The sequence below is a fragment of the Zeus faber genome (assembly GCF_960531495.2).
Source record: "Zeus faber genome assembly, chromosome: 18".
Lineage (NCBI taxonomy): Eukaryota > Metazoa > Chordata > Actinopteri > Zeiformes > Zeidae > Zeus > Zeus faber.
The window spans coordinates 22,203,280-22,219,648 of NC_137210.1; the positions used below are offsets into that span (position 1 = coordinate 22,203,280).

The window sequence follows — 16,369 nt, forward strand, 5'->3', positions numbered from 1 at the left end:
GTTGTTACGGTGCCGCCCCGCAGGGGTCACGGAGGGGAACACGCCCGCGGTTTTGTAATGCTGCTCACGGATTACGAAACCCGAATGCCCAAATCCGCTCGCACGGGTTTGCTTGATTCACGGTGGATGAAGACATTCATGTCATGACCGGCATTTTTTGTTGTTGTAACCATAGATTTCATGCTTTATATAATAATTAATTCACGTTATTGTAATGACCAATCTGAAAGTAAACCCATCTTGCACTTGTTTAAAAAATGCATTTTTGTTTACATGTCGTTTGAAGATTTTATGTAATCTGTAAACAAAAAGTAATAAGACTACAAAAAGTAATACGATGGGCTAATTCGAGACCACAGTACGGTGTCTGCCCATTTTTTTTTGTTTTGGACTAAATAACTAAATAAAAGCAATGGGTGGGGGTAGGTCCCAAACAAAAAAAAAACACCCAACACTAGATAACACCCACACACACACACACACACACACACACACACACACACACACACACACACACACACACACACACACACACACACACACACACACACACACACCGTAGTCCTGCCACAGGTGGTGCGTGTCAAAGTAACATCCACATGAATGTCAGGACCCAAGGTTTCCCAGCAGAACATCGCCCAGAGCATCACACTGCCTCCGCCAGCTCGCTTTCGTCCCATAATGCATCCTGGGGCCATCTCTTCCCCAAGTGAACTAGGCGAATGCAACCGGCCATCCACATGATGGAGAAGAAAAGGTGATTCATCAGACCAGGTCACCTTCTTCCATTGCTCCATGGTCCAGTTCTGATGCTCACGTGTCCATTGTAGGAGCTTTCAGAGGTGGACAGGGGTCAGCATGGACACTCTGACCGGTCTGCAGCTACACAGCCCCATACACATCAAGCTGTGATGCACTGTGTGTTCTACACCTTTCTATCATAGCAGCATTAACTTTTCACCAATTTGTGCTACAGTAGCTCTTCTGTGGGATCGAACCAGACGGGTTAGACTTCACTCCTCACGTGCATCATTGAGCCTTGGGTGCCATGACCCTGTCACCGGTTCACCAGTTGTCCTTCCTTTGACACTTTTGATCAGTACTAACCACTGCATACCGGGAACAGCCCACAAGACCTGTGGTTTTGGAGATGCTCTGATCCAGTCGTCTAGCATCACAATGTGGTCCTTGTCAAAGAGGCTCAGATCCTTACGCTTGACCATTTTTCCTGCTTCCAACACATCAGCTTCAAGAAGTGACTGTTCACTTGCTGCCTCATACAACCCACCCCTTGACAGGTGCCACTGGAACCAGATGAGCAATGTTATTCACTTCACCTGTCGCTGGTTTTAATCTTGTGGCTGATTGGTGTAAAATATGATATAAAATGCAATGATACAGCAGTGTAAATGCAGTGTCTGAGAACATGGGAAACCGAGAAGGCAATTATTGAAACTGTTTCTATGAAACCATGTAAGGGTAAGGGTTTTTTTGGTGGTGGTGGTGGTGGTGGGGGTGGGGTGGGGGGGGTGCCCCCTATTGACCAACCGCCAGTCCACTCAAAAACTGTAACTCTTGTCTCTCGCACAAGAACCCTGTATCCAGACTAGTGGACCTTTTTTAAATTATGTGGGTAGTGATGATGATCTTTGGTACCTTCAAGCATTACAGTACATTGGACTTAGTAGACCACCACATTAAAGGGTCCTAGTGGGAGATTTGCATCAAAATGCTTCCGAATTAAATGCATGTGAATACAGTAAATGGTCTTGTTCATTTAGGCAATAAGGGATAATAGTCAAATTTATCACTTTCTAAAGCTTTCACGCATTCACATGTGTACCTCCTGGGCTGCCATCCAACATAACCATTGAGGTTTATTACCAGTATATTATAGCATATCATAATGATGCTTTTATACTCCTCCAGCACAAACCTTTATGGCATGCAAATCAACGCACCACACCTCATTAACAACACTGGAAAATGTTGGTTACTATGATCCAGCTAAAACAAAAGATAAATGGTAGCATGCATTTGGGTAACAACTGTTCATAGTCCAAGTACTGACAGGCACAACCTGATCTATTACTTTTATTTAACAATGAAGAGGGTTCGTTTGAAGTCATTAGAACAGTATGGTTGAAATGCAATCAGCTGGACATCTTCTACTTGTCCAAATAGCAGAAAAAAACAGCCAGGTCCGTCCATCATCCGGTAGTGATCTCGGGAATATTACACGGGTCATAAACAGGCGTAGACAGAAGTAGAGGGAGATTTGAGGATTCTGCTCTACGTCCTCTTAGTAAAGCACATTGTTTGTATAATATTGCTATGTGCATTAGACTGTATGTAGTCTTAACATGGTGCCGGTTTGTGTCCTGCCATGTAAATAGGCCTTTTTGAAATGCATTTCAATGTCTTTATCTGTTTTAAACTTTTTATTTTGATGCTTTTATTCTTCTTGGCTTTTATATAAAGATGTTTGTGCCTTATATGAAGCACCTTGTATATTGTGTATTACATGTGCCATACAAACAAACTTGCCTTGCCATCGAGGGTTGATTTTCCGTTTCTGCAATTCCTCCAGCGCGTGTTTGCTCAACATTTAAATTCTAATTAAAGCCAGTGCGTTCACCTCCGAGAACGAACCCAGGTCAAGCTGAGCCTTCCATTCATTTGGCATTTCACACCGTTGCCGGCGGACAGGCGCAGCTCGGATAGGGAGGGATAGAGTTTCAAAAACCTTCCCCAGGGGGAAAAAAAAAAAAAAGAGGTTCTGCAGATCCACTTCACCCCGGGTCCGGTGCGCCTGATTGCCATGGCAACGTTCCAGCTCCCAGCAGGAAGGGAAGTGACTCTTGGAGGGGGGTGGCGGTGGTGGTGGTGGGGGCGGGGGCGGTGCTCGGTTCGCCCTCTATTGGGCGGAAGTCAAGACTCCCGCTGTCCGAGCAGCTAGAAGTCACATCCTCTCATTAGAGGATGTGACCTCCGAAAAGTCCGCAAACAAAGAAAAAAACGGCGAGGGGAAAACAGAATTATACTCAACAAAATTTATATAAATAAGAGTATAGCGATACCGTTTTTGCAAGTGTCCTTTTGCGGTAGGTTTTCTGCACAAACAGACGTCACCTAATCACACGCTTTTTCAAGGAGCTCCTCTGTTTCATACCATGTGTTTGGAAATAACGATGGGCTGAATTGTGTGTGTCGGGGCATCACTTGGCCAGCGTGAGGTGCATCTCTATCCCCGGGATGAACATGCCTTTGACGGGGCCCGTTTGCCCTCAGGATGGCCATTAGTGGATTTGGTTGTGGCACTATCCAAAAAAAAAAATGAGGCAAAAGGGATATCGATGCATTGCGATGAGAATTTCAGCATGGATCATGGGAGTCATCAATAACTGTTATGCGACACTAAAGCTGGTCATGCCGTGATCCACACGCGTGGCCCGGGTGAGGCTGTTGTGGAGTGCACTTCTGTAAGGGATGGAGAAGGTTAAAGAACGGCAACAATGAAAAGCTACTTGAAGGAATAGAACTTAACAAATAAGCTGGAAACTTTATTCGTTGAACACGTATATAGAGTTGCTGTTGTACATCTTTTTCTTGCTAGTTTGTGGTCTTATACATTTACCAACAGTGGTTCAGAATAGGCAACTGCTAATGGAAATGGCATATGTATACAATACAAATCAGCAAACATATCAAAATCAGTTTTTACAACTTTTTTAGCAACCAATGCTTTCTATTGGTGTGCCATAGTGCAAACTGTGTTGTTTGTAAGACAGAGTTTAAGTGTGATTTTCAACATTCATACATCTTAATAATCGATTTCTCTGTCTAAAACACATCTTTTTTTGTGTAGACTGCATTCATTGTGCCTTCAGTTCAAGTCCTTCTGTCCAGTAATGTGAGTTCACAATCAGAGTAATTCAAGTGTGTCGGGCAGGGCAGGCTGTTTTGTTGGATAGAGGACAGGCTGTACGATAGAGGAGCAATGTTCAGTTATATATACACTGTATATGTGTGTGTGAAAGAGAGAGAGAGAGAGAGTGTGTGTGGCACCGCACGTGAAAAGAACATTACACTCGGATGGAGCCGTGTCGCCTTAAAGCGCGCACCATTCTCAACGAGTTTGGGAGAATTTAATCTCTCCACGTGAGCCACCGTCAAGGTCCGCTGCTGTTACCAACATTCGGGAGTTGCCTGCGTGCCTGCCAGGATTTACGCTCAATTCATTAATTAGTTGATTTTAATTGCCAAATATCTGTGGCTGTATCGGAGCAACACCTCCTCCACTAGGTGTTCAGAAAAAAACAAAAAAAAACAAAAAAAGGGAACCTTCGACGGCGACTACAAACCTCCGTTGGGTAAATGTGAAATATAGCTTTTAAGAGTCCTCAGCTCTGTGATTATTATTATTTTTTTTTTTTTTCAAGCCCTTTCAAAAAGTCCACGAGGATTCTCGGCTTCAACTCTGGAGACAATATTTGCGAAAATGATTATCGCACGACTACAGTTTAGCTAAAGCTGCGCGAGCTTGGAAGTGGTCTGGGAGTCGAGGTGGGCGCGTGGCGAGGGCAGGGAGAGTGGCGAGTGTGGGCGCCGTCGATACGCGTGAGTGTGTTTCGGCCGGCGTGTAAATGCACACGACGCGGAGAGAGAAGAGATAATTTATTTGATGGTTTTACCGTTTCTGTCTACGTCCACTTCCAAGTCCACCATGTGTTCCTGCAACCATCTGACCTCAAGCCTCTGCAGCTAAGACGTCACGTCACGGGAGGAAACAAAAACAGAAAAAAAAAAACGAAAAAAAAACAAAACAAAAAAAACAAAACAACAGAATGCAATTTGTCAGTTGTGAAAGCGCTGCTCAGCGGGAAGGTAAGGCTGTTTTTGTTGCCTCTACTCTGGTTATATTGCACCGTGTTCTGCGGGAAAGCGCTGGTTAACGGAGGATTGGGCCGCGTGTCAACGAGTCTGAAGTTGGGAGACCGGACCGAGCCGCAGCCTCCCCCACTTGGCCAGGGCTTCGCCTGCCCCACTCACGAGCAGCCGCAGCGGTCCACCACCATGGAGGGGATCTTGCCGTAGATGATCTGCTCGTTGTGGTTGAAGTAGAGCATGTTGATGGGGGACATCTTGGTGGGGGTGCAGCAGGGTCCGGCGGTCCCCCTGGGGTTGGCCTTGTACACCAGGTGGGTGTGAGGGTACTTCTGCAGGTGCATGTACTCGCACTCCCCGGAGCAATAGTTGGCCTTGTAGCGCTTGGGGGCAATAATCCAGTCCCAGCCAAAGTCTTCGAAGTCCACCGTGAGCGGATAGCGGCAGCACCGCGACTCTGGCGAGTTCTCGTCACAGTCCAGTCCCGAATCTCTCCTGGTGCGCCTGGGCCCTTCCGAGACCTTCACCTCCAAGAACGGTTGCTGAAAAGCACATCGATGCAGGGTTTGGGTCATTGCGTTCGAAACGGCACCGGGGTCGATTTTGTTTCAAATGCGGCACGAGAAAATAACCGTAATCAAGCCAGGTAACGGGTTTTTTAAGCCGTCCCCGGTGTCGTGAAACCTGGAGGTTGTTTTTTTTTTTTGTTTTTTTTAAGAGATAAGATCGCACGGAGCTTCAGTCTTTCGAGTTCAGCTCGCGAAAACCCAGCGCCAGTCTCTAGGCAGCACGTTGCGTTTGTCACCGAGAGTGAGCGTAGGCAATTACTCTGATTTGCACAGTCAACAGAGGACTGTGAGGAATTCGAGGCAGGTGAAATTTTATGTAATCAGGCAATGAGTTTGAGATTATGGGTGGACTGGGCCGGCATCCAAACACAGGTGAGCGCCTACTTGGCGTCTGTGTTGGTCGTTTGAATGTTATTTCCCCCGTCTTCCTGTGCAACGCACGGGCGTCTAACCGCACGCTGTTTCGGCGAAGCCTCGTTGAACACGGCGGCTTTTCGAGCCAACTAACGGCAATTACAAGGCGGGGAGTTTTTGGAGAATCGACTCAACTCTTCCCAGAATTCCGATTGAACTGTAAGACCAACAAATCGTAATCCTTATGGGATGGTCTAGATAGGAGCAAATCATTTGTTGTATTAAGGACTTTATCGTCCACTGCAGCCCTGACGAGTGCAGGGGTTCTCAGCTTTTTATGGAAGACGGCTGAGCCCTGGCTGACTGGCTCCCCTCCAAAAATGTATATACATTATCTGCCCACAAACTACCATATGGTTCATCATTTCACTTAAACTGACAAAAGCGGAAAAAACTGCAGTTAAAACTCACCATCAGTAGTTTAGTTGAGTAAATGTATAAACAGATTGCATCGATAAAAATATAAACAAATATCAATATCAAATACTACTTTAAATGTACTTGTTTCGCGCGTTTTTTTTATTACTACTATTCCACAAAACGGATTTAGACTGAGATATCTAAATACATTTTTATATTTTTTTCCCCACATAAACAGATAAAAACGTGTAAAACAACATTAGATATATACATTTTAAAAATGCAACTCCTGCGACGACCCTTTTGGGGGGGCGGGGGGGGGGCGCGGACCTCAGTTTGGGAACCCCCCTGGACCGCTCCACAAATGCGCCCTTTTTGAAGCAGCTGGTTAACAACGGATGGAGACGGGTCGCCGTCCTTACCAGTCCCTCGTCCCCGGGCTCCGCGGAGGTCACGGCCACGTCGTTCCCCCTCGGGTCGAACGCGTTGATCTCGATGCCCCAGTTGGTCTCCGGCTGCCGCAGCCACACGGCCAGCACCTGCTTGACGTCGATGCTCTGCCAGGAGCTGAGCCCGGCGCTGACGTCGATCTTCAGGGAGCGGATCCGTATGTGTCGGCTCCCGTCCGCCACCGGCATCAGCCGCGAGATCTGCAGGAACACGGTGGTGGCCTCGTCCGCGGGCCGGAGGTGCACCCAGAGCTGGGCGCGGACGACGCGGCTGGCCTGCAGCTTCTGGCCGAAGGAGAAGAAGCAGCACCTCGGTGTCCGGTTCACCTGGACGACGGACTGGGCTGGAGGGACACGGGGGAGAGAAGGAGATAACAGATCAAATATAGATACCTTCCATACAACCGATGGAAATAAAAACGCTTATGACTGGCTCTGTTTTCTTTGTCTTTCCAAACCGTCCAAACAGCGCGTCTGGATTTTGGACACACTTTTACGCATTAACTGTAACCATTGAAGTTTAGAAAACAACGGGGGAAAACGATTATCAGGTCATTCAAAGCATTTATACACTATTTAATTATTGATCTTGTAAAAGTACCGTCCACGGTCCGTGAGTGAAGTTACAACTGAGATAAAAGCGCTGTATCCCGTGCGTATTTACGCGCTGCCGCGGCGCGCCTTGGGTCTCGCCATCAATGAATTATCCGACAAAACAGAACAAAAACCAAGATTAAGACTGTCAGACTTACGCTCGGTGGCCATCAACATGATAGTCTCCGTGGTTGCGTGCTCGTCGTCCTCCTCCATAATCCCATCCCTGCTGTCGTCTCCCAGCACGTCGTACTGGTCCAGGAGCTGCTGCAGCGGCGGCGCCTTGGGCAGGAGCTGCTTCACCACGTCCCGGCTGATGTTGGGAGCCTGCTTGAGCCGCAGCTTGCTCAAAATCTGGGATTTGATCGCGTTTAGCCTCATGGTTTTAATCTGCTGTCGGATCTCGCAGGTGGAGCACTGCTCCGCGTCCTCTGCGACTATGGTTGCGGGCTGCTGCGACTGCTGCTGCGACTGCTGCTGCTGCTGCTGCTGCTGCTGCTGCTGGTTACTGGTGCTGGTTTGGTCCCCCTGCAGACCCACTGGACTTAGAGCGACCAGCAGGCTCAGATAGACCGGGATGTGGGACAGATGCATGGTCTGCGGTTTGTTTAAGAACAACAAAAAAAAAAATAAAAAAAAAAATAAGGATTCCTTGGTGTGCGTGTGTGTGTGTGTGTGTGTGTGTGTGTGCGTGTGTGTGTGTGTGCGTGTATGTGTGTGTGTGTGTGTGTGTGTGTGTGTGTGTGTGTGTGTGTGTGTGTGTGTGTGTGTGTGTGTGTGCGTGCGTTGGAGTTGGAGGAGAGTGAACCGTATTTAGATTGATGTCCTACACTGACACTAGGCGTAATACACCTTTTTATACTCCAACTTTTGCCTCTTTTTGTGTCGTCAAATTCTATGATTGGCTGGACCGGCAACAATGATGTGACAGACTTTTTTCACCCACGCAGGGATGGTGAACAGGACCACAAACACGTGCTGAACGTGTCTGCTGCTGCTGCTGCTGCTGCTGCTGCTGGATTCCTATTTTAAAGGAATGCGACCTCACTGCCAGGTCCTTGATTTTGTTGATGTAATGTGATTTAATTGAAAGCACTTAATCCACAATTAAATTCGATTAAATGTAAAAATCGTACTTTTTCAATGCCCGAAATAAATTAAATTAAACAATGCATGGCTGCAAAACATGTTGCCCGTACGATGAAAGGAAATATTACAAAAAACAACAACAATGACAATACTTTTTACCATCCACCAATGGAATCTTCATCCACAAATATCTATCTCATTCAAGTATTTGCAGGTACAATTTGTTGTACAGGGCAGTGGTGAGTATCAGGAGGATACAGGGTAGGTTATATTATAAGTGTTTCCTTGAGGTGGGATAAGAAGGCAAGATATAAGGAACTGGAATAAATCCAACCAGTACCTTTCCTCAGACAGGTAAGCAGAATGAAGAGCTTCTCTCCAGGTAAGTGTGAAGGTAAGTATTAATTTCAGCAGTGGGCTTGGGGTTATACAACGCCAGAAATGCAGATTCCGATGCAGAAAGCCTTGGCCAATGTTGCCAAAAACGTATATATGGATAATACAATCAGTTGTCATGTTTAAAATTCGGACTATTTAATAATTTTTAAGAGCAAATATTTATAAAGACATTTAAGACTTTTTAAGGACCCGCCACCGAGACAGCTTAATAATTGATGTAGAATGCAAAATGCAAACATATGTGACAGGCCACCACGTTCTGTAGGGTGAGTCTTTGCCTAAATTGGCTGGATAACAAACTGAAGCACTTTGTATTTGCAAAAAAACCAAATGCACTGTAGGGCAGTCCGTTGGTGCCACCTTGTGGTCAGTGAGAAAACGAACCGGTGGATGAAATAGTCAGACCTTTTACTGGCATTTAAATGTACTCAAAGTAATTACAAGTAAAAGCGCTTGTCATAAGCATTGCTAGTGCCTATAATATGGCATAACATACTTCTACTTTTCCCTATTAAAGTACGAGGACTTTGTTACCGGGTCTGCTTTGACAATATCCTTGCAAATGACCATGACACCACCTATATACTTGTAATCAGAATATGCATCAGCACTCACCTGCAGAAAAGGGCACAGTCGTACTTCAGGGAAATGGATGTGACAAGTACTTTTGCTTTTAATACCATGAGTACATTTCAGAGAAAGTGCTCATGCGTTAACTTGAAAGGTCTGCGCTTGGTCCACTGTGGAGTTTTTATCCTAACCACAAGGTGGCACCAACGGACTGCCCGACAGTGCACCTTGTCTTCTCCATATACTGCGCAAAGCGCGTCACTTTGTTTGATTTCGATTCAGAGATTAAGATTTTTATTTGTCACATACATATACATACTTTCATACATATATGCAGTGACATGTAATGCAACGCACCCGGTGATAGCACACTATGTCCTAGGAAAAAATAAAATAAAAAATAGAAAATTCCTTTCTAATAGACCGACTAACTGACTCCTAAAACGTAATACAGTAAGTGGAATACGTATAGAATAAGATAAAAATATATAGAATAAAATACAATAAAAATAAAATGAAATAAAATGGAATAGATAGAGGGAATATGCCTATGCATATACAGATATGTGCATTAAAGTGGCATGTGAATTAAAGTGGCATGTGAATGTGAATAGAGTGAGGTAGTGTTTGGGATAATACAGCACAGTATACAACAGTAACAGCACAGTATACAACAGTAACAGCACAGTATACAACAGTAACAGCACAGTATACAACAGTAGGGAAAGAGAGTCTCCCTAAAAATGAAATTCGCATTCGGCAGTCTATGTTGGAGCTCCTTAAATGCTCAACATCTCTTAAACCTGATTTGACAAATATTAGGCCTCGGAAGTTATTAAATGGCCTTAAATTTGAATCTACGATGTCATCATTTCAACATGAACACGTTGTCTGATTCATTCATATTATTTCCTTTTGTCTGAATGTGTCAAATTATTCCGCATCAGAATGAACGTGTCTGACCTCTGAACCCGCTGCTTGGGTGCATTCAATAGGAAGTGCTGATATACTTTTGCTTAAGTGCAAATGTTAATGTGGTAAATGTAGGTGTACTTTGTAAATTAAGGAAAAGGCCTGAGGACTTCTTCCACCGCTGACTTTTTTACATAATGTAAAAAAATAAAAATAAAAAACAAATAAAAAAAATAAATGGGATTTCCAAAAAGCAGGTCCACGTGTGTGCACCGCGGCGCCGCCAGAGAGAGCTGTTGCTCAGGCCGAAGCGCGTCCCGTCCGTGCGTAACGCGCAGTTTGCGCAACTGTCTGCGTTCGCCAGACGCGCCGCCGCCGCCGCCGCCGCACCTTCCCCGAGTCCGCGGGACGTGCGGCTGCGATCGGACCGGCGTGCGGGCTCCTCTCGGCCGTGCGCACTGCACCTTTACCGGTGGGACGGAGGGAGCGGGGCGGCGCGGCGCGCGTCCGGGATAGCGGCGAGCCCTCGGGCCGTTTGGATGGAGGCACAGCCCGGGTCGCCGTTGGATCGTGAGGATGCCTGAGCGGAAACTTGGTGGAGGAGAAGCCCCGATTCGGTGCGCCCCGTCTGCCGCGGCCGCGTCCAAGTTCCCGGCTGGAGTCTCTGGATGCTGAGGGGCGGTGGGTGGGGGGGATCCGCTCTCCGCGTCTGGTTTATTTATCCCGACGACCTTGGCACTTCTGTCTGGATCATGGTGGAATGGAGAAAAAACGTACGTTTCTTCTTTTTTCTTTAAAGCACTGTGAGGGGGGCGGGGGGGATTAGTGATGCAGAAAAAAAATATATAGATGGGCACCTAAATGTAAAATATTGCTGTTTTAACCCTGTTTCCCTGCCTCATATCTGGTATAAAATATGAGTAGTAAACATCCAGGTAAAGGCTACTTGCCTGTACAAATGAATAGGGGGAATTTCATATAAACTGCTCAATGAAATTAAATGGACGTTACAGTAACTTACATTAACAGAAAGACCATTTAATATAAGATATATCAAATGTTACGTCGCATGGAGATGCTGCTGTTGACACCCATTTCATTCATCATTCAGTATAAATTATTCACGGTGCGTGTAGTAGTTAGGGGCTGGCCACAATGTGCGGCTTCGTGAATGAAGCACATTTCCTCCTATAATTAACAAGGCAGGAGGCCTTGGTCTGGAGAAATGAGCTGTCACACTGAATCAGGCTCTGAGACACACGGAGGGACAGACAGCATCAGGGCGCACGCTCTCTATTTTATGTCACACCAGATAGGCCAAGGGGAGTGAGTCATAAAAAACACTGTGACCCAGAGGCTTGATGTGCAAAATAACTCCATATATATACCAGGGGCCAGTGGTGGAAGAAGTACTCACGCCCGTGTGCTGATGTGAAAGTACAAATGCACAGACAGAACTACTCTCCTGAAAGTGAAATTCATATTTCTATTCAGGTAAAAGCATATACAGTAAGTACTTGTCCTTACATCTATTGAGACCATTACGTATGATTAAAGTATACTGTAAAGGCACTCGTCAAATCCAGTGTCTATGATATAACAGAGCCTATAATATGACTTAAGTGCCTACTGTATTCTATTTTCTGCAGATGAGGGCTGTGCGTGTCCTGATTACAACCCCCCACCCTCCCAAAAATATGTACAGTATGGGTACTGTCATAGTAATTTACAAGGATATTGAATTGAATCATTAATGAGAAATCCTAAATCCCCAGTTTGATAGATCCAGTCAAAAAAAACAAAAACCCAAAGAACAGTGTTAGAAATGTAGCAAATCAAAGTTGAGATATTTGCCTTGAAATGTAGTGGAGTAACAGTCGAAAGTGTAAAATAAGCACGGACACTTGAGAAACGTAGTTGAGCACGGCAACAAAGTACCACCGGCGGCCCCCTCCGAACGTAGAGCACCGCAACCCCAGATTTATTTGAGCGCTCAGCCTCTGGACCCTGTGCCATGGAGACGCCACAGTCGCTGTGAAAAAAACGCTCACAATACTCTGTTCATCCCCACCATCTGGCGCGTTCAGGCCGCCCCCCGATCGAAAAACAAATCACTGAAATCCTCCTCCCTTTCTCTCCGCAGTCCGCGGGGGGCGCGAGTTCAAGGCCAGCCCCGGAGCAGGACTGATCGAGACTTTTAAGGACCCAGCGGCGACGGGGATGCGCCCCCGAACTGGCGGCCCGACGCACTCCCTCCATCGGCGAACTCCGCGATACGACGTCTCCTTGACGGACGGTGACGTTGACATCGGACGCGCGCATTTTAAAAGCTGCGTTCACGCCCCCAAAAAAGAAAAAAAGCGACTGCATGACGCCACGAGGCGGAAACTCGACAGTTGAAAATCGCCACGTAGGACGATAGGGGTGAAGGGAGCGTCGAGGAGGAACACTGTCCCTCTGTGTGCGTTTCTCGGAGTGGCAAGTTGCTCAGAGAGGAGGCTGCGACTCACTTTCGCCTAAAGGCTGTCATCGATGCGACATCTTCGAGAGTATGGGGTGTGTCAAATCCAGGCAGATCGACTCCTCGGCCGCGCAGGACGCAAACTCAACGGAGGGGGTGGACCGCAAGGCCGGGGCGAGGTCAAGGGGCGAGAAAGCCTATTTGGTTCACTCAGAGATGGGCTCGGCGGACGGCTCGCCCCAGGTCACGCCGGCCCTGCTGGAGTACGCCCAGAGGCTCTCCGAGGAGATTGTGTCCCGCGCCGTGCAGCAGTGGGCGGAGATAGACAGCCGCTACAGCGACATTCCCTACATTGAATGTGACGTGCCATGAGATGGAAGGGGGTGGGGGCGGGCTCGCTCACCCTGGCCAGCTGTGACTGTGAGTCGGCGCCTCTTGGCGGGGACGGCGCCCGCCCGCCCCCTTTCTCTCCGACGTGACGGCGGCTGGAAGCCCCCCGGCCTCGTCGCAACGTCGAAAAAAAACAAAAAAACAAGTTTGTTTCCCTCCGATGTCATCAGACTGCGTTTCCGGGATTGAACTGGGATGCTCTCAGGGGGCCGTTCCAAAGGACGGTGTTGCGGTGGGTGGGGAGGGGGCGCAACAGAGTCTACCGGCTGGGAAATGGGGATATGAATAATGTGCATTTCCGTGAGATGATTTTGAAGACTCACTCCATTTTACCTAGAGTCCAAAGCCCGTCTCCACGGCTAGTGACTGTCATATCAATGCACTTCTGGCTGTATTCCAGTAAAATCACGTTCATAAAATACGCCTTTTGTGAGCAAACTCCTTCCCCGTCGGCTACCACTGCTCTCAGATCATATCTATCGTCTATCGCTTACCCCTGTGGATATTATCCCCCAGCAGCGGCGCTGAGAACACATATTCCGTCCGCCCGTGCTTTGGGTTGCAATGTTCTCCAGCAGAAGTCTACCCTATCAATTCACGGCATCCTGGGGCCCAACGTCTCTCTTTTTTTTTTTTTTTTTTTACCGTGGTAGTTATTAATAGGCCTCCGCATTAGGTGGGAGCCGGTTAAGAACCTCTGCCCGTGTCTGGGGGCCAGGCTCACACCCGGCTGCCTGCCGTCCTATCCTCTGGCTTGACAAAAAAGCATCCTTGGGTGCAAGGTGCTCCCTAATGGCATCCCTGGAGATGCCGTGGTCTCGCCACAATGAGGAGGGTCTCATATAGCTCCTAACCGCCACACTCATTAGGAAGCCTCCACCGCAGACCATTAAACCGTCCGACAATGAGCACAAAGTAGGTCACTTTGACTAAGTGATGCTTCCGTAATTTGGTTGGAAAACACTTGCAGAAATCGACAGAGTCCTGTTGTTCTGCATACATGACGATAAGGCCCTTGTATCGCCCGGACCTGCTGGTCCTTCCGAAGCAGAGAAAACCAGGGCACGGCAGAGGATTGACACACTTCCCCAGCAGGATTTGGCTCATCAACGGAGAGGCTCACAAAAAAAAAAAAAAAAAAAAAGAAATCCTCTTGGTTCTGACCAAAACATTGAAAAGCTATCCTCGTTTTGGTGTTTCTAGCAACTTTATGTCATTGTACGCCCTCTCAACAAGAAATACTGCCAATTGACCCTGCAGACAGTGGAAAACAGTGTAAACATGCATCTCTCAAAGGCCACGACATTTCAGTCCAGTGTGTATGGCTTCCTAAAAATAGTGTGGTGCTATTTCAAATAGAGGGGCCTGTGATGCACACCAGAGGCACCGTAGTTGTATTTGGTATGGGTTCATAACTGCCAAAGTCCTTAATCAATTTTAAAAGCACAATGCATTTTCAGGATGTTCTGTTGTTTTTCATGATTTTGTGATAAAGAGGAAGGTACAGCGTCCTGCTCTTTGCTCACTGGACCAAAGGAGATCAGAGGGGCGCCAGTTGGGACCTCTTAAACCCCCTTTCTGACTTAAAAAAAAAAAAAAAAAAAGTTAAATCAAGAGAAGCGTGGAGACTGGTACTGATGTCCACGGGCTGTAGACATAATAACCAATTTCTTTTTTGGCTATTGTTGGCTAATCCCAAATGCAAAACTCTCGTCTCTGTTTACCTTATAGGGAAAGCTGCCACACAGCCCACTCGGTTCGGCTCGTTTTTTCTGTAGTCATTTAAACACAAATGTACAGAGATCAGTAAACGGTGGGTCACAACAATCAAAATAATTGAACGCATACTTTGATAAAGCCATAGATTGAATGGCAGGGTATTCTCACCGCTTGCCTTCGCTCCAGATTTGGCCTTTGGAAAATGATCTCCCTCTGAACAACACTAATTCCATGTTCGCAAAATACGTGGCATTCAACAACAGGCGCCAACAGAGTTGCAATAAGAACGAAAAAAGGGTGCGTACATTTTGTGTCAGAGGTCTTACTCATTATATGCCGGGGTTTCTTTGAATTGCAAAAAAGAAAAAAAAATACATATACAGCATTTGACCTTTTGATTTTTGTTAATGCCATTTTGATGTTTCAGATTGCAATATGTACTGTTCCTGTATTAAAATTGCTGTTTCAAGCGACCCGCTTCAGTAAAATTGTACAGTAATTGTGCCATAATACACTTCTGCCCTCACAGTACCCAGAACATCTGCAAGTAAAATGTACATTTATTTGCATTTTTGCAGGGGAGATTCCAAACACAATGTAAACACTCTGAGAAGACAAGCAACGACACAATTCTACTCAACGCCACATTTCTAATTGGATGTCATTTGTTTTCTTTGAAATAAAACCATATGGACCAGCCGCTGCAGTAACAATGCTTCCGTTCATTTTTGCTTTTAAAAAACACAACGGGTGCATTTTCACGTTTGCAAACCAGAAACACCGCGGTCACCTTTACACCGGGAAAAGCATCGCGAACCGCCATGAAGCAGATGTGGTGGCGGGGTCCGTCTATTTTTTAGTTCGGGAAACGTGGCTTTCCCCAGTTTCCCTCTTTGTCACAGTAGCGGAGGCGTCTGGCGATGAGACGTGTTGATCTCACGCTCCCATTTATCTACGTTGCTCTTGTTGGTACCAGTCACACCTCCGTGCCGAATTCACCCCATCAAGGTGCTGCGCCGATTATGATGCCAAAACTCGGATGCTGAGGTTCGATTTCCAATCTTGCGCCCCGTTGCGGGGGGCAAGCCGTACAACCACACTAACCTTGTCAGCGGCCTCAAAGGAACGGGGAACGGAGCTCGTGGCCTTTGCTCAATTATCTGCATCTTCCAGTCCAAACACGGAGCGTCCCCCTCAAAGGTCCACGTTGGCCACCTCGACCGGATAAGTCACTCATCGTACGTTATCTCGCCACGGGGATCAAGGAAACAGACTTTCTTTCAAATGAAGTGAAGACTTGGATTTCAGGACAAGAGCCACAGATGCAGACCCCTAAGAAGGGTGCAAATGAGTGATGGGATTACCAAAGCTCTTATTTAAGTACGTTAGCAACGTATTAAATGTGTCTACAACAGATCCAGGCTGCCTCTTTCACGGGGGCTTAACCGTCCCAATTAAATCATTTGTCATTTTGAAAACAAAGTCGTAAACCACAAATCCACTGCTGTGCGTCCAGCAGCGAATGACTCAGCAAACTTTGCTTTGTCTTGTTTTGT

General features: G+C 46.7%; 2 protein-coding genes across 2 annotated transcripts; one reads left to right on the forward strand and one right to left on the reverse strand.

The window, feature by feature from the left end:
* Positions 1 to 4,931: 4,931 nt before the first annotated feature.
* mstnb (myostatin b) lies at positions 4,932 to 7,867 on the reverse strand (the record flags this gene model as incomplete). The annotated part of the gene is made up of 3 exons (XM_080018556.1): positions 4,932 to 5,429; positions 6,653 to 7,023; positions 7,432 to 7,867. 3 exons carry the CDS (start codon positions 7,865 to 7,867, stop codon positions 5,049 to 5,051), a joined length of 1,188 nt encoding a protein of 395 aa, XP_079874682.1. The 3' UTR covers positions 4,932 to 5,048.
* A 4,927-nt stretch (positions 7,868 to 12,794) lies between these two features.
* akap19 (A-kinase anchoring protein 19) lies at positions 12,795 to 13,076 on the forward strand (the record flags this gene model as incomplete). The annotated part of the gene is made up of 1 exon (XM_080018639.1): positions 12,795 to 13,076. The coding sequence occupies one exon, from the start codon at positions 12,795 to 12,797 to the stop codon at positions 13,074 to 13,076; it is 282 nt and encodes a 93-aa protein (XP_079874765.1).
* Positions 13,077 to 16,369: the final 3,293 nt, after the last annotated feature.